The 17015-nt window shown below is 36.1% G+C and overlaps 1 protein-coding gene across 1 annotated transcript; it reads right to left on the bottom strand.

The window, feature by feature from the left end:
• Positions 1-16225: 16225 nt before the first annotated feature.
• Positions 16226-16777, bottom strand: LOC127109507 (leucine-rich repeat extensin-like protein 3). Its single transcript, XM_051046053.1, has one exon. The coding sequence runs from the start codon at positions 16775-16777 to the stop codon at positions 16226-16228; it is 552 nt and encodes a 183-aa protein (XP_050902010.1).
• Between the last annotated feature and the right edge of the window lie 238 nt (positions 16778-17015).

Here is a 17015-nt window from a genome sequence, read left to right as displayed (position 1 = left end):
TGATGAAGATGGGGATAGCTGATTCCCACAGACGGCGCCACTGATCTTACCTGGTCAGGAGGGCCTTCCAAGGTCTTGGTGAATGGGCCGGAGAATGAAATGAGAGGGGGGTGTACCTGCAAGGTGCTCCAATGCTTAAGTCAGAAAAGGTACAGAATGAGGTTATCAGAGTGTGAGTTAGAATCCCTGCCCCTTTGCCATGAAAGGGGTATTTATATTGAGCCCCCAGCGCTGGGCCAAGGCTCCTAATGGGCTGGATTAGCTAGGCCCAAGGAGGAGCTGCCAGGGGACGCGTAAGAAGCGTTAAGACCTAGACCAAGGTCTGCCCCCTGGTCCAACTGCCCCTATCCCTAAGGAGACAATATAGGGGAGTTGGGTGACGTGGTGAGTGAGATGCCGTTATGGCTCTGCCCGACACAACTTAGGTGTCCGCGGCGTGGGTTGACGATGAGTGGATGGAGATCGTATGGGGAGGACCCGCTCGTTGTCCGACACGTATTTAAGGGGCCGGGGAGACGTGCTTCGGGCGGACGGTCGTTCACCTGACTTGTCCTCGTGGTCGTTTGGACATGGTCGTTTGGACGTGGGCTTGGCGAGCATTGGGCCGTGCCGTGCCTAGTGTCATGGCCCAGTCCAGAACAGTAAGCAAATTTAAAATATCCAAAAATACTCTAACAGCAATACTTAAATTAGTAAAAACATCAAAACAAGTAAAAGATACCATACGATAACATGACTGCACTTTCAGTCTCCCCCTTTTTGATGTTTGACAAGTTTGGATATATTATATTGTTGATCAATCTATTTGAGCATTATTTGAAATTTTATGGATGAAATGAATATGTTTAGTTTCTTTAGTGTTCATGTGATTAGTGTACTCCACTCCACTTGAGTTGTAAAAGCTCTAAAGCCACATGCATTAAACATTTAATGCACATAAATATTGATATTATCTCAATACCTTCTCTCCCTTTGACAAATATAAAAAAGAGATAAAAGACAAAGAGAAAACACACGCCAAAATAGTTGAATCCATGATAATATGAAATCCAAAATTAGAATGTCATACTTAGTGAATTAAACAAGCACCAAATAAATTGCATACGAAACCAATTATCGCAAACACAAAATCTAATAAAGATATCAAGAAAACGATAACATAATGAGAATTACAGAGATATCATATATACGTGACTAAAAGACTTGTCACAAGATACATACTCCAAAGTATAGTCAAGGGTCATAAAATAGACAGACACCAAAATAACATAGTTATCCATGATATGCTAATGTTATGATATTCATGAAAAAGAAAAGAAAACTAAATCAAGTAAGATCAGTTGCTTCTACATGAGGAGGTGGAGGAGTTGCAAGATTTGGAAAGGGGTTAAAAGACTTTATATCAAGATCAGGAGAACCAAGAGGAAAGACTATATAGGTTTTACCAAGGTGCTCAACTAAAACTTTCATAGAATCAACCTGAGCAATGATCTGGGCTTCACCACTCTGCATCTCGGCCTTCAATGCTTCCTCTAGCTTTATCATGCTATCTTAAATTTCCTTTGCAACCCTTTAAATTCTTGCCATGATCCTTTCTTCCCGTATCTGATTATCAGCCAAAATTCTTCCAACTAATTCATCAAGATAGACTTTCACATCAGGAGAAAGCAAACCAACAGACGATTAACCTACCCCTTCATCAGAGGGTTTCACAATCATGTCCTCATAAATTAGAGTCCCATATGTATGTAAAAAGTAGCACTGCCCATATTTATCTTTGTAGTACCTCATCAAATTAATAGTAGAGTCGTCAACAGGATTTGGTGATTTCATCATATAAGAATCAAATGGAGTAATGCCGTTCAGTTCAAGGGTGTACTGAATAAAAAATTAGTAGAAGAGTGAGACATTAAAAGTGGACCTACAATGATCCATCCTTATAAAAATGAATGTGACCCAATTATTATGCTTGTCACCTAACATCACCCACATCAACATAAGATCAAGATCATCTGCCCTAGCCCAGTTGTGAGGTTTCCTGTACAACATCTTGGAAGCAATCCAGTGCAAAGTTCACATTTCAAAAGTAATATGATTAATGTTGAAATTGACCATATCTAGTCGATCAATAAAAATTAACTTAGAAATTGTTTTCACAAAATCAAGCTTTTGGAATCTTGGAGAGGCAGAGGTGTTACCGGTGTTAACTTCATTACCTCCAGCAGGCACACCAAAGTGAGAATTAAAATTATTGATAGAAAATGTAATCAGCTTATCCTTAAGGTGACATTCTAATCCATCTTTAGTAATATTAAAATTTCAATAGAATTCTTTAACCAACTCAAGGTCATAATCCTTTTTCAAACTCAAGAACTTAAACATACCATGATTCTCAAATGGAGTCAAAAACTTAATTCCTAGCTTGGTTTCAAACTAATTTTCAACAAAATACTCAGAATCAACTGGCTTGACTGAAAATTTACACACGCACCTCAATAGACTTTCTTCAGGGTGCATCATGCAAACTTTCATATTGATCAGAGAAACATCTTTGATTGAGCCTTGACGAGAAGTACCCATTTTTTCCTTTTTCTGAACCTCATTAGATGATTCTTTGTTTGTTCAAACTTTTGTTCTCGGCCTTTTGGGAACTTAAGAAGGAGATGAATTTGAAGTAGGAACTTATCTCTTCCCCTTTTGTTTCTCAGATAACTTGCTTTTTAGAGCTTGAACATACATGTTGAGTCCATGATGATGAAAGTGGGTTTGGGAATGGTTGATGATGATGAGATGAAATGGAATGAATGAATGTTTATGAATAATGAATTGTTATGGTGTTTTAAAAAATGAGTTTTGAGAAATGAGAGTGTGGATGCATGAGGGAAATGAAATGATATGAAGAGAAAAACGAAAAAGTGGACCGTTACTGTTGAAAACGGACTTAATGCATGACTTTTTGTTTCATGGTTCGAATCAGGTAATTTTTGTGTTTCGAATCATGTATTTGAAAAATTCAAAGAATGAGCAGTGATTCGAATCACGTTGTAGTCGTGACTCGAATCAGACTTCAACAACACCCAAAACTTGAAATTTCAATTTGTTTGATTCGAACTAAGTTACCTTCATGATTCAAATCATGAAGCATTATTTTAAAAAAATATTTTAATGCATGAAAAAAGTTGATTTTGATAAAATGCAATATATATATATATATATATATATATATATATATATATATATATATATATATATATTATATATATATATATATATATATATATATATATATATATTATATATATATATATATATATATATATATATATATATATAATATATATATATATATATATATATATATATATATATATATATAACGAAAATGCTAAATCTTTAATGAATGGAAATTTATATTGATGATGATGCACGTATGAATGAATTTAAATGCAAATGTATATATGCAATGAACAGACGAAAATAAAGTTAAACCGATGCATAAATGATTGAAAAATTAAAGCATGAAATGTACAAACATCTCACATACACATACATGTTTCAAACATACAACGCATATAGACATTGGAATAATTACAACTATGTATACTAAAAAAGAAATAAAAAAGGGTTGGAATGATCATACCAAATTTAGACGATCTAGGCTTAACTTGCTGCACATGAGAACGATTAGTAATCAACAAAAAAAAACATCATAAGATAATAACACGATCAATCATATACTAATTTGATACAACTCCTCTTGCACGTCTGAAGTATACTATCACACTCTTCTTCATAAGGTTTCAGATGAACTTTGAATGATGATGGTTTATTTTTCACTAATTGACACACTTTGTCAATCCCGACTAACTGTTCAACTCTTTGAAGATCAATAGAACTTCAAGGAGAACAATCTATCCTTGAATCTTTTGTAATTGTTGAAACTTAGGAGAATCATTTCCAATAGCCGCAAGCTGCCTTTATCTTCTTTTTACGATAACCTTGGAAAAATAGGTCACTTAGAAGATGTTTTTTTGTTTCTTTAATTTTATCTCACATAAATTCCAACATATTATAGTGTGAATTGTATTTTCATCTTTAATTAGGATTAATCAAGAGCTAACTTCAAGATATAGTACAGGTTCCCAGTTTCACTGCACATACCTCGAAATATTGTCAATCAATCATAGATGAATCAAAACTTAGAGAATATCTTAAATATAATTAATGTTTGAAGGGTATTCTAATAAGTTTCTACTTTAATTTAATCTATTTAATGCATGCAATGAATAATCAGACATTAGTACATCAATGTAATATCATTGAATTGCATAAGCTTCCAAACGATTATAAAAAATCGTCTAGGATCAAAAGAACCATATCCTTAACTTTTGGAGTCACAAGACTTTGATCAACTAGGATCTGATATCAATTGTTGGATGAGAATATGGACACAAAGAAGTCTAGAATGGGGTTGAATAAACCTTCTCCCTTTAAGAAAATTTCAAAGGCATTTTAGGTTTTATAAACGAAATCAGAGATTTTAAGAAGCGCAAATGAAAAATACAAAAGTGGAGAGCTTGGAAGCATCTCAATGAATTAAAAAAATGAAATAATACATGATATAACTAAATACTTTGTTGCTTCTAATGCAAGTAAATTACAAGAATACCAAAGTCGCTTTAAACAAAGCGATTTAAAAACACTTTACATAGATGTTCATTCAAGACATGATTGTGTCTATGATAATCCAATAAGATTGATGCATCACATGCCTAAGCTTATACATTAAAACTCTATAAGTAAAGTCTAACCTATATAACATACAATTGATGCAGTAATGCACTAATGTAATAATAATATTATTAGATACTAGTAAATTAAAAGGAGATAAGGGAAGAAGAAAAGATACACACAGATATATAGTGGTTCAACATTTGTCCTCGCTTTGCCTACTCCATTCTTCAATGGTGTTAATCAACCACTGGAAGATAATCACGATCTTCCTCTATTTTGATAAGTTTGATACAAGCACTTTGATTACAATGAACTATCACATAATAGTTCCCTCTGTTGATGCAAACACTCAAACTGCTAACAAAACAAGATCACTAAAGATCTTGATCTAATAACCTTTCTATTCATAATAACATGCTCCAAGTATTTGTGTGTGGAAATATTGATCCCACCGATATCTTGTCTGAGCGATTTCCATTAACTAAGCATTTATTGGACAACTCCCAACTTTGTATGCGATCCATCTTTCTCGAATGCCACCAAAGAAGGACAACTTCCAACTCCCCTTATGAAACATTAATAATTGATCTCGCCAAAGTATTACTTGGACTATATTGAAACTCTCTTGTTGATAGATAACAATGAGGACCAAACTTCATTCAAGAAATGATATTTGCACTGGTTACAAATAACAAACTTCACACAAAAACATTAAATACTCTAATGTACCACTAGTCTCCCTTAACACTCAATATTTAGAGATGAAAATACTAAAAAATGGGAAAATACTAAGGATGAAGATGATGAATAGTGCTAGAATATCTCACAAGCACTCTAATTCACAAGGTGTTAGTCAAGTAGTTAGATGTAGGTGAAAGAAGAAGACACACATAATGTTCTCTCTAATTTTTGGGTAAATGGGTCTTGGTTCTTAATTGATATCATGAGCTTTATTGATCATGATGAACACACAAGATAAATCAACTAACTCTCTCTAATTACAAGCAACAACAAAAAAAATTGCACAAGAATAAAGTGCAATAAAAATAAGTGAATATGACATAGATTAATACTTAAGAAGTTTTTATAGAGAAGAATATAAAGAATAATGCTGCTGGGTATAGGCTCACTAAAGAAAAGAAGATAAATTGTATTTTGTCTCAAAAATGTTTTTCACCTTTTTTGGGTTTTCACACACTTTATTACTTTCACAAAAGAAACAACTATATATATCAAAGATGGAAAAAACGGGTTTTGTAGTGTCATGATTTGAGTCAAGAGAAAATCATGATTAAAATCAAGTTAGATTCCTGGTTCGAGTCAATGAAGGAAGAACCCAAATACGACTTCTTTCAGACATGTGATTCAACTCATGGATAACACTTGATTTGAGTCACAAGAGTTTGTGATTCAGATTAGGTTTATTTTATGATTCGGATCAAGCAGTCCAGAAAAAAATCCCAATTTTTATAAGTTTATGATTCGACTCACATTTAGTACATGATTCAAATCAAACACTTAACATCTTAATTTTAATAGTTCTAACTTATGATTCAAGTCAAGTTTGATGAAATGACAAAAGGATAACTTGATAGGCTAAAAAAGAGACATTATCAAGGAATCAAACTCTCTAAATACATTGAATACCGTGGGATCTTAATGCTACAATTTTATAATAGACGAATCAATTACAATAGGATTCAAATGCGAATATATTACAAACATACAAATATTAAATGGTAAGCAAATTACGAATACGCAAACAAATTCTAACAACAATAACCAAATTAGCAAAAAAATCAAAACTAGTAAACAATACCATACAATAACGTGACTTAACTTTCAATCGGCATGCAAGCCACAAGCCGATCATGTTCTGATGGAAGGGAACGACACGCGGTATTAGAAACAACTTCTAAAGATGATAAGTTAAGCAAAGCTAAACGGCCCAGCTGATTCTGGGTAGAGAGAGGTCGGGTCCGTGAGATCTTCAATTAGAACGGTCAGTGAATATTTCTACGGGAACAAAAGGGAATGAACAAGTCAGGGTGTATCATCCCCAATCTTCCAGTCTGGCCGAGCATCTGAGACATCCCGAAGAAGATCCGAGTCCAAAAGAGCTAGTCCACCTTGACCCTGAGAAGCCAAATCAATCATACTCATCATAGGCTTGTTATCTCTTAAGCCAAGGACCCAATACTTCAAGTCAATTGGTCATTAAGCCACCCGAATAATACATCTGAGGGTGATCGCTTGATATACACTTGCGGTCGACCGCGAGATTTAATTAATGTAGTTGTAAACTATTATATAAGAGTGAAATGAAATACATATGTATATTTTCTATTATATTCTTTCTACTATGCTTTCTGCCCTGTCCATTCTTGAGGAAGCCAAGACATGAATGAACGTGATAACGAACCAGGGTACAACCAATGCAATTGACACTGACTCAAAGTCTAGGGGTGATTTTGGAGAGTATTTGTTTGTCTGACCAAAGCAATCAAGTCCCCTAAACGTCGAGCATGCTTTCAAAATTCAGGGGTGTTATTGAAGACGCTTTGTATTTCTGACCAAAGCAATCAAATCCCTTTAGCATCGAGTGTGCCTCCAAAGTTCAGAGGTGCTGTTGGAGATGCTTCGCACGTCCGACTACACAAACAATTCTCTGCAGCGTCTTGTGCGTCTTCAAAATTCAGGGGAGCTATCGGAGACGCTTTATACGTATGACTTTAGTAACAAATTCCACCAGGTGTGCTATTGGAGACGTTTTTCACGTTCCAATACATCACTCAAATACCCATTGTCGAAGAACTACACACAATCCTGCGTAGCTGGCGCACCCCCTTCAGATCTAGCCAATGCAAAGGATATGAGTGGTGGAGCCTAGAGCCATCCACCTTGATTCGATCTAGCACCTTGGGGAGAGGGACGAGGATCCTCTACCCTTGTTCGGGGAATGATCCTTTATGACATAGAGCACTATTAAAAAAGCATGGTCACATCTAACCAGTTTCATGTCCCTCGTCTATAAGTATGATTCAAAGCATAACCACATTTATTTGGACTCATCTATATTCTTATGAATATGATCCAAAGCATAACCATGTCTGGCGGTTCCATGCTAAATAATTACAGGTGCACCTTGAAACATAAACACCCAAAGTCAAGCTCATGCCTCACCAACACAAATCCAATATACACACACATCAAATTGAACTAATGCTTCCCTTACACATGTACATTCCAATCACAGTCACATTTGAGTGGTTCGACATGTCGCCTTGACAACGCGTACATCTTAACATGACGTGCTAACAAACAAAGAAGTTATACATGACCTTGCAGATAACTTTAGGTTATTTAAACTTTAAGTGAATAATATTTACTTCTCTCTATAGCGAACAAATTGTGCAAATTGTAAGGCTCGAAAGCAATCCCTAACTTTCCTCAGATCTCAGTCGACTAGAGTCAACGATTGAAATACTGCAATACGAAATCGGAAAGCATAAATATGATAAAGGTAGCGATATAAATAAATTTAAATATTATTTACAAACTGAGGCACAAAGCCTGGAAAATTTTTGCAGGAGCAAAAATTAAATAAATGGGAACACAAAGATTCTCAAACATCAGCGCCCGACCTTGAAGCAGCTGGGCCACATCCAAAATGCTCTATGGGAATTTCTCAGAAAGGATCCAACTGATCGACAATAGTAGAAAGGCCGAGACAAAATCCTTTAGCATGCTCCAACCTCTTATCCTGGATCCGATACACGACATCCATAACACGTTGAATAGAACTCCTGAGACTTATGCCATGCAACAACCACTTTCTCTTCAAGAATTTTCAAAGAATTGATCTGACCATTCTTCTTTTGTTGAAGAACAATTCGATTTGCTTCGAGTGCACGACACACTTCCGTAGTATCTTCAAAATCCTTCTTATAATGTTTCTTTACCCCAATAAGCGAATCCTTCAATCTCATTATCTGAGCAACCAATGATGACTAAGAACCATACCAATTTACCTCTTTCTACAAAGAATCGACAAGCTCGGCCTGTAGCTCGGATAACTCCTTCTCAACCTCATAATTTTCGCACTCAAGGTCCTCACATTTATTTTTCAGCCCGACCCACTCCCTATAAAGATCTCTAGAGCATAATACATCGTCATGGTCGACAACTACTATTGAATCCAAAGATCCATTCCCTAAAAAGGGTATGGGGGCATGTGTAAAAATACTCCATATGTCAGTTACAAACAAGCTTCGGATGAAGGCCAGGTCATCGTTATCCAGAGTAGCAACAAATTCCTTCGGGGTGCTTGGTACCCAAGAAGGAAGGATTGCAGGAACCTGAAAGAAAGAAGTAAGAGCCTCAAACTCAACACCTTGCGATAGGAAATCCTGATTGGGAGAACTTCCTTCAATAGGAGTGGACGGGCTATCACCAAGATTCCTCTTGATGGGAGAAGGAGATGATGAAGGCTCACGACTTGATAAGCCGACCTCAACAATAGTTAGCTATTCAATGCAACCATCGTTCGTGACGAAATAGTACACAAGCTTGTGCTTCATCATTTCCTCCTCTTCATAATCTGTTAGCTCAGAAACTTCTGTGGCACAATCATATTCCCTTGGGAGTACCGATACGACATTATACAACACATAAAAATCGTCTTCTGACCCCGACTCAAAATTATCAATAACTAATTCATCCTTCTTAGATGGTACTTCCTCATTCTCTTTTCCCTTCGACTTAACTTGTTTAGGGGAAAACAATTGTCTTTCAACTGACTTCTTAGTCTGATCACTTACTCGACTATGGTATGGTTTGTTATTGCTTGATTCAGTAGTTTCCTTCTCTGCCTTATTCTTCCTCTGAAGTCTTCTCAATTGAGTATGTGACATTGGGTTCTTCCCCTTATAGTTATTGGGACCATATGAGCGCCTCTTCGATACCTGGAAATTTTCTCGATAGGTCATTGAAGAGTATCAACCGATTTCGAAATTCCCCCACCTCTGATTTCCAGACAGCTCCTTTATAACAAGCCTCAACCACCTTCCTTGGGGAGCATTATACGCTGACATGTAAGTGTGAGGCTTGCCTCTCCGATGGTTGGGAAATCGCTCCTTCTTCTAAGGGACTCCCCTCTTGTCAAAATAGAACTCAGGCTTGCTCCTCCTCTAGTTTTCCTTCTTCTTCGCCTGCTGGGCACTCTCCACTTTATTTGCATCCCTCTTGTAAAAACCAACATTGCACCTAGGGCACAACATAACTTCTGAATCCTTAGCTTTACATCAATGGAGGAATTCAAGCAAACCTTCACCAGCCTTAGGATAAACAACTTGAATCTCATTGCTCTCGAAAGCTTCACCCTCTGCCTCCATGTCGAAATCAATGATCTCGACCATGTTAGTTCCTATAAGCTAAGCAACATTGGCTTCCCCGACTTGCAGTGGGCCAGAGTCAATCTTCATAGGAGCTTTGCCTTTAGTGAACTTGATCCTTCCGTCATTCAAAGTGTTATAAACAGGACCCCTGAAAAGAAAACATTGTGAGGTTTTATGCCCTAGATAATTATGACATTTACAAAACCCCCGTTTCTTTCTTTACTCTAATGGTGGCACTTTTGTGCCTGGTGGCACTAGTACTTGGCCATCTGCAACCAATAAGTCAAAAATTTCATCACATTTGGTCACGTCGAAGGTATATGTTTTCTTAGGGAACTTATCATTTTTCTCAAGTTCAGAAGCGTTCTTCCCGTTTACAGGTGTAAGTAGTTTACACAGATTTGGAGGGCCTGGTTTTAACTCAGGCACATCAACCTCACTTTCTTCGATATGGTCATATTCGACATCTGACATCAAGTCACTTTTTTACATATTGGCATAAGTCATTCACTCCTTACCTTTGTACACTCCGGCTTTCTCAGCCTTCAAGCGCTCAACCCGTTGAACTCTATCCGCCAGCTAAGCCATGTCTCTGAGACATTGTGTATCTAATTTCTTCCTAATAGAATAATATAATCCCCTGGCGGCCATTTCGACTACTTCATGTTCAGTAACTTGATTAAAGCAAATTGTTTTTAACAATCAAAACCTATTAAGTTAGTCATCAATTATTTCAGCCAACTTTCGCTTCACACTCGACAATTCTTTTAGACTGATCTTAGATTTCCCCATATAGAACTATTCATGGAACAACCTTTTTAAACGAGTCCAATCATTTATGGAATTTTCAGGAAGGGTGGTAAACCATGTAAAGAATTTTTTGTAAAGGAACTAGGGAAGTATCTCATCCTTAAGTTTTTATTATTCGTTATGTGCCTTGCCTCATTCAAATATTGAGCAATATGTCCGACTGTGGACTCATTAGTATCACAAGCAAACTTGATAAACTTAGGGACTTCCCATCCCCTTGGGAGTTCGGTTTGTAAAACATACTCCAACAAAAGAGATAATAATTTGGCCTCTGTAGGCCCATGTTGACACTATTTTGTGTCATTATTCTTTTGACTATGGCTGCAAGATTGTTTTCTCCTAACATATTCTCTTGTCTAACTTGACGAACCACTTGGTCCGCGTCTTGGTCTCGATTCACTATCAAAATTGATGGTCATTCGGCCTCTATAGGTCTCCCTTGTTAGACTACCCGGGGCTCAAATTGTTGCCCCTGATTCACTATGTTTTCCTCATGGTCTATCCCTTAGTTTTGAATTGGCTTGTCCAATTGAGGTTGTACAATGGGTTGAACCGACTCCGGCGAAGCGCCAAAGAAATCAACAATTCGATTCATTTGAGTTGCCAACTGTTGGTAACTCTGGTTCATATTTTTAATTAATGGACTAAATATGGTACCCATTTGTTGAGTAAGCGTATTAACCATATCATGGTTACTTTCGTCCATCTAATGTCTCATCGCCATCACATAATTTATAGTAAGTGTTGGCAATGCATGGGAACCAAATCCCATCCCTACTTGGGATTGTATGGTTTGATCGGGGTTACCTATGGCTGAGCCAGATGCCAATATTGGTGAATATACATCCGCAACATTGTCAGCAAACGTCGAATGGTTAGTATATGGGCTTGCCATCATTGATGTTGGCATACCATAAGGTTGTTCACGCCCCGACATGGGCATTGTGAAATTGGTGGAAAAAGGTATAAAGTCCGTTGTCATAATCGTTCTAGGAGTCACTGGGTGACTCTGCATTATCAAAGGGGAAAATGCCCCTTCTTTTGGATTTGATGGTATAATCTTCGTCGACGGTATGGTCGCCGTGCTAGCAATAGAGGCAACTGGTTCATTCAAACTTGCAGAAATCGTACCTGCCCCAGTGCTATTGACTGGTTGTTATCTATTATTATTATTTTTGTTTTTGGGATTAACCATCTTCCTAACGTATCTCCTCACTGGATTTTTAGTTTCCATTTTGGTTATCCTACCACTCCTCAATCTTATGCACTCTCACAATATAAGAAGTTTCTTAAATGCAGAACTTAAAAATAGGAATTTTCAAAAACAAAGGTACAAATTCACACAAAAATCGTCCCACCGGGTGTGCCAATTTTTTTACCGTGAAATTTAGTAAACAAAAACAAGTTTCAATTTACTTAAGGGATTAAAATCGAAAATATCTCAAGACATATTTTGTGTGAATCATGAACTTGAATGATTTTGACATAAATGTCAAAATGTGTAATTTGAAAATAATAACTAAAAATCAAAATGAAGTTTAAAAGTAATGATTGGAATTTAAATTAAAATCGAAATACATAAGAAATAAAGTGATTGAAAATGCAGAAATGGTTTGAATATAAAATGTTTTAATTCATAAAAAATGGAACGCATACGTACATTCTGAAACTCTTTTCTCAATCACACAGATACTTTGAGTTATGTAGAATTGCGTACAATTTCGGACCCCTAAAACTCAAAGTTAACGCTACTTATATACTAATCCTAAGGTGTCTACAACGGTCGACTACACATAACATGCCACGTCTTCAATTCCATGCAGCTTTCCTCTTCGACAAACTTCCACGTGTCTTTCAGTAACCGTTTGATCTTATCCATTTACACTTCATTTGACTACGTAGAATGTCTTGAAACTCTGAATTTTACTAAGTCCGCAACTCCTTAGTCCTTGTTCGCTTGTAATTTCGACCACAATGACGTTCCTTGTCGATAAGTCACATTTGTTGAAATCCTTATGGCCGTTATTCACTATTTTGGCTTTACACTAAAGTCATTATTATATGATTTTTTATCACATTAATGCCAGTGTAAAAAATATGAGATAACAAATTGCCCCCCAAAATGCCATGTTTCTATTTTAGATCAGAATAGAGAAAGGTGGTATTTTTTAATGTATTTTCGACACCACTCTAACTCTTTCACTGACGCCATCGTCATCATTACCACTTTATTGCGTGTTGTCATTTTCATAAAAATATTTTCAGAATCCCATCATTGTTTCTAGTTTCTAGAAGATCATAGTTTTTCACGTCTCATTAACTGTTCTACTCACATTAATTTCTCCACTTCTCACCAACTCTCCCACTTCTCAAGACACAAAAACGATCCACATTACTTAGGAAATAAATTTGGCGTTGAGTAGGTTCTGAACCATATTCATTATCGCTTCGCCTTTGGGGGATTGTCGTCTCCTTCTCTAGGTCACTATCAGGTAGAGGGGTCGATTTTCAATCAGTGATAGGCTGCACTTGGATCTATGTCGAGCATCTCTTTCAGAGAGACTCCAAAAAGACTAGTATTGGCTATGAGGCATTCAACGAGTCCTTTTTTTTAATGTGGCCATCAAATCATCTCCCACATAGATTGATCTTGTTGGATTCTCATCAAATTGTATAACATCAAAGTTTCCATCTAGGATAAATCTCCATATTTTTTATTTTGGTCTTTGTTGGTGAGTTAAGTTTGTCATTTTGCAGAACTTAATCTTCTCGCACATCAAGGTTGAGTGTGGTGATGGATGATGGAAGAGTTGTCTTCATTTTCTTATCGAAAATGAGGACGGTTGCACGAGGGTTCTTTAGTATCATTTGGTGTATCAGACGTGTTCTACATAGATCAGTTAGAATGAAGTTTGATTCCCCAAACTTATTGTGATACTTCATCTTCAGGTGGATAATAGAAGCCACTACAACTAACGTTACAAGGAAAGATCTCCTTAAGATGCAATTATAGACGCTTCTGCTAGGAATCACCAAGAAATACACAGTCACAATCTTTTCATCCTTCCCTTCCTTGATAGACACTGATAATTCCACGACTCTGCTAGGGTGAGTGGTGGAGTAGTTGAATGCTAGAAGGTTCTCGCTTTCATATGGTATGAGGTTTCGATCATGTAACCCTAAATTTATAAAGACGTTGGTGTACATGACATCGTAAGAACTCCCATTATCAATAAGGATTCCTAACACCAAGTGGTTCACTAAAATAACATTTATGACCAATGTAAGTGTTACATTGCATTCACATTATCGTTGTCTCAGAACCCTAGGACAAGTCTGTCTTCTAGTTGTCACTAGTAATTTTGAAGAGCTTTGCATCAAACATTGATTTAATTTATCCTCCTTGCTAGATGATTCATCGTCAATCGGAGAGACGACGAGATAAGGTGATGATTTAAGGCCGGAGAATCTATGGTGATTTTCGCAAATGGATTAGACATCATTGTCTTTTTTCGAGCGAGATCGTTGTGGAGAAATGTCATTTTCAAACCAGAAGGATCTGATAGTGGAAATTCGTGATAATCAAAAGCTGATTCCCACAAACAACGCTTCTATTTTGTATAAGAACCATAAATAGTTGACGACGGAGTGAAATACAATTCAAATGTGGTGGGCGTACTTTTGATACAACAAAGCGAGGTGGACTTACAAGGTTAGCTCCAAGTTAATAGGAGAATGAGAAGTAGTTAGAATGTAAGAGTGAATAAAATACCTAAATCTTGGCGCATGCAGAACTTTATATATAGAAGATGGTTAGAACCACCATAGGTCACCCGACATGGAATAGAAGAGATCCTTTGATCTTGATGATATTTGACGATAAAGATTTAGTGTTGGCTTCTTGATTACGAGACCACTCAATATATGCCTTTGGATGTGCTTCTTGTGATTGAGAATGTTGTCTTTAGTCCTATTGCATGCTAAAAACACTACCGACGACAATAATAATAATAATAATAATAATAATAATAATAATAATAATAATAATAATAATAATAATTTTTTACTTAAAATATATTTCATTATAATATAATAAAGTTTATTAAAAAATAAAAGATAAACGTGTAACAACAAGATGTGTCACTACTCCTTTTTAATAGTAAAATCGATTCTTTTAAAAATTACATTTATAGAATTATGAATTACAACATTATTATTCATAAAAATTCATAAATCCTTGTGTTTTTTATAAAAGATCAATTTATTTTTTTGCTATGGAACTAAAGGTATCTATTTATTTAGAAAAAATTATATAAATTAAATTGAGAGTTTACTATCAATATTTTATTGCAAATGTTCGTATTTTATTCATTTGTAGAAACCCGTTAATGAAACGCTCCTATATTGAGTGAGCTAGTTGGAGGAAAAAAGTAATAAAATAGATAGAAACAAACAAACAATGTATAAGGCAAAAAAAACTTAAAATACTTGATATTTAGGTCTAACATAAAAGAGTAGAGTGTAATTTTTCCTATACTAAATTATTACTAGTACCCAAAAATAAAAGCTGCCACGAATCAATACACAAGGACCCTCCCCCAACAACAAACAATTTGAATCAGATGAAGATAAATTTAGTGGACACCACTCCTTTCAATTACCTCCAATGCACCATAATCCCTCTCATTTTCCAGCTGTCAAACACTACTAAAATCTTCATCAGCCACATCCAAACTATAATTTCAAACAAACTAATAAACTTTACTTGAAATTGAATTACTAGAGAGTACTTAATCTCTCTATTCAGAAAGAACCAGAATAAACAACGTGTTTATATCTGAGTTCAAATATGGAAGCTAAAAGAGAGTATTGGAATTTGATTACTAACAACATAAATTTGATAAACTTGACTGATTAATCATATGGACACTAAATTATCATAGCACACCCATGGTTAAGATAAGTATAAACTCGCTTAATTAATAATAATCTATACTAAACACAATATAAATGGAAATGAATAATGCTTAATTTATTCTTTAAATAATATTTGTTCATACTAAACAAAATAAAATAGCTAGATACAATTACAAATTGGCAACAAATTGCAGATCGATGAACCTACATTACATCAGAATTAAAGAGACAGCAAAAAATAAGTACACTTTCCATTTTCATCGATCTCACTTTTTTTTTACTTTTCTTTCTAATCTTCGAGATCTGCAAAATTCCATGTACTTAATTTACTTACCTCAATTTTCGTTTCTCTTGTTTTCTTTTTTCTATCAAAACAACACCAGAAACGACACGGCGCAGAGCATTACGGATCCCTTAAATAGTGGAGGCGCCGCCGCGGAAGGTGGCGGAGTGTGGTAGTAGAAAGGAAAGTACGGTACAATTGGATTTGGAGGCGGCGGAGTAGGATAGTTCCCGTTCCCAGTCCCACCATTCGGCGGAGGATAATAATACAAACCACCTGTTCCACCTCCTCCGGTGGACGTCGCCGGTGGTGGTGGAGATGAGTAGTAATAAGTAGACGGCGGCGGTGGAGAGTAATAATTTGAACCACCACCACCACCGCCGGAGCTCGGAGGAGAAGGAGGCGGAGGACAGTTACTCGTGGAAGCTGGAGGCGGAGACGGCGGAGGAGGAGAAGGTGGCGGCGGCGACGAAACTTCACCACACGGCGTGCACTTCACTTCATCTTTAGATTTAGCTGTAAGATTCTTCTGATCTGTTATTAAATCACCAACCACAACAGTAACAGTGAGAGAAAACAACACAATAATTAAACAACACACAGTGTTTACTAATGTTGTTCTTTGAGATGTTCCCATTTTTGTAAAACTTATGAGCACAATGAGAATGAAGGTTTTCTTAAAATGAAAATGGAGTATATAATAATTGCTTAGTAAACAAGTGTAGAAAGTTTTTGATAAAGAAAAGTGAAAGGAGAGTGTTGCTATTTGAGGTGTGGTGTGAAACAACTTACTCTTATCTTTTGAACCTACACTACACTACAATATGTTTTTTTTATTCATGCACTCATTGTTTTTAATTTTCTTATAGACGACA

The sequence above is a fragment of the Lathyrus oleraceus genome, chromosome 1, assembly GCF_024323335.1.
Source record: "Lathyrus oleraceus cultivar Zhongwan6 chromosome 1, CAAS_Psat_ZW6_1.0, whole genome shotgun sequence".
NCBI lineage: Eukaryota > Viridiplantae > Streptophyta > Magnoliopsida > Fabales > Fabaceae > Lathyrus > Lathyrus oleraceus.
This window is presented reverse-complemented; position numbering and strand designations above follow the sequence as displayed.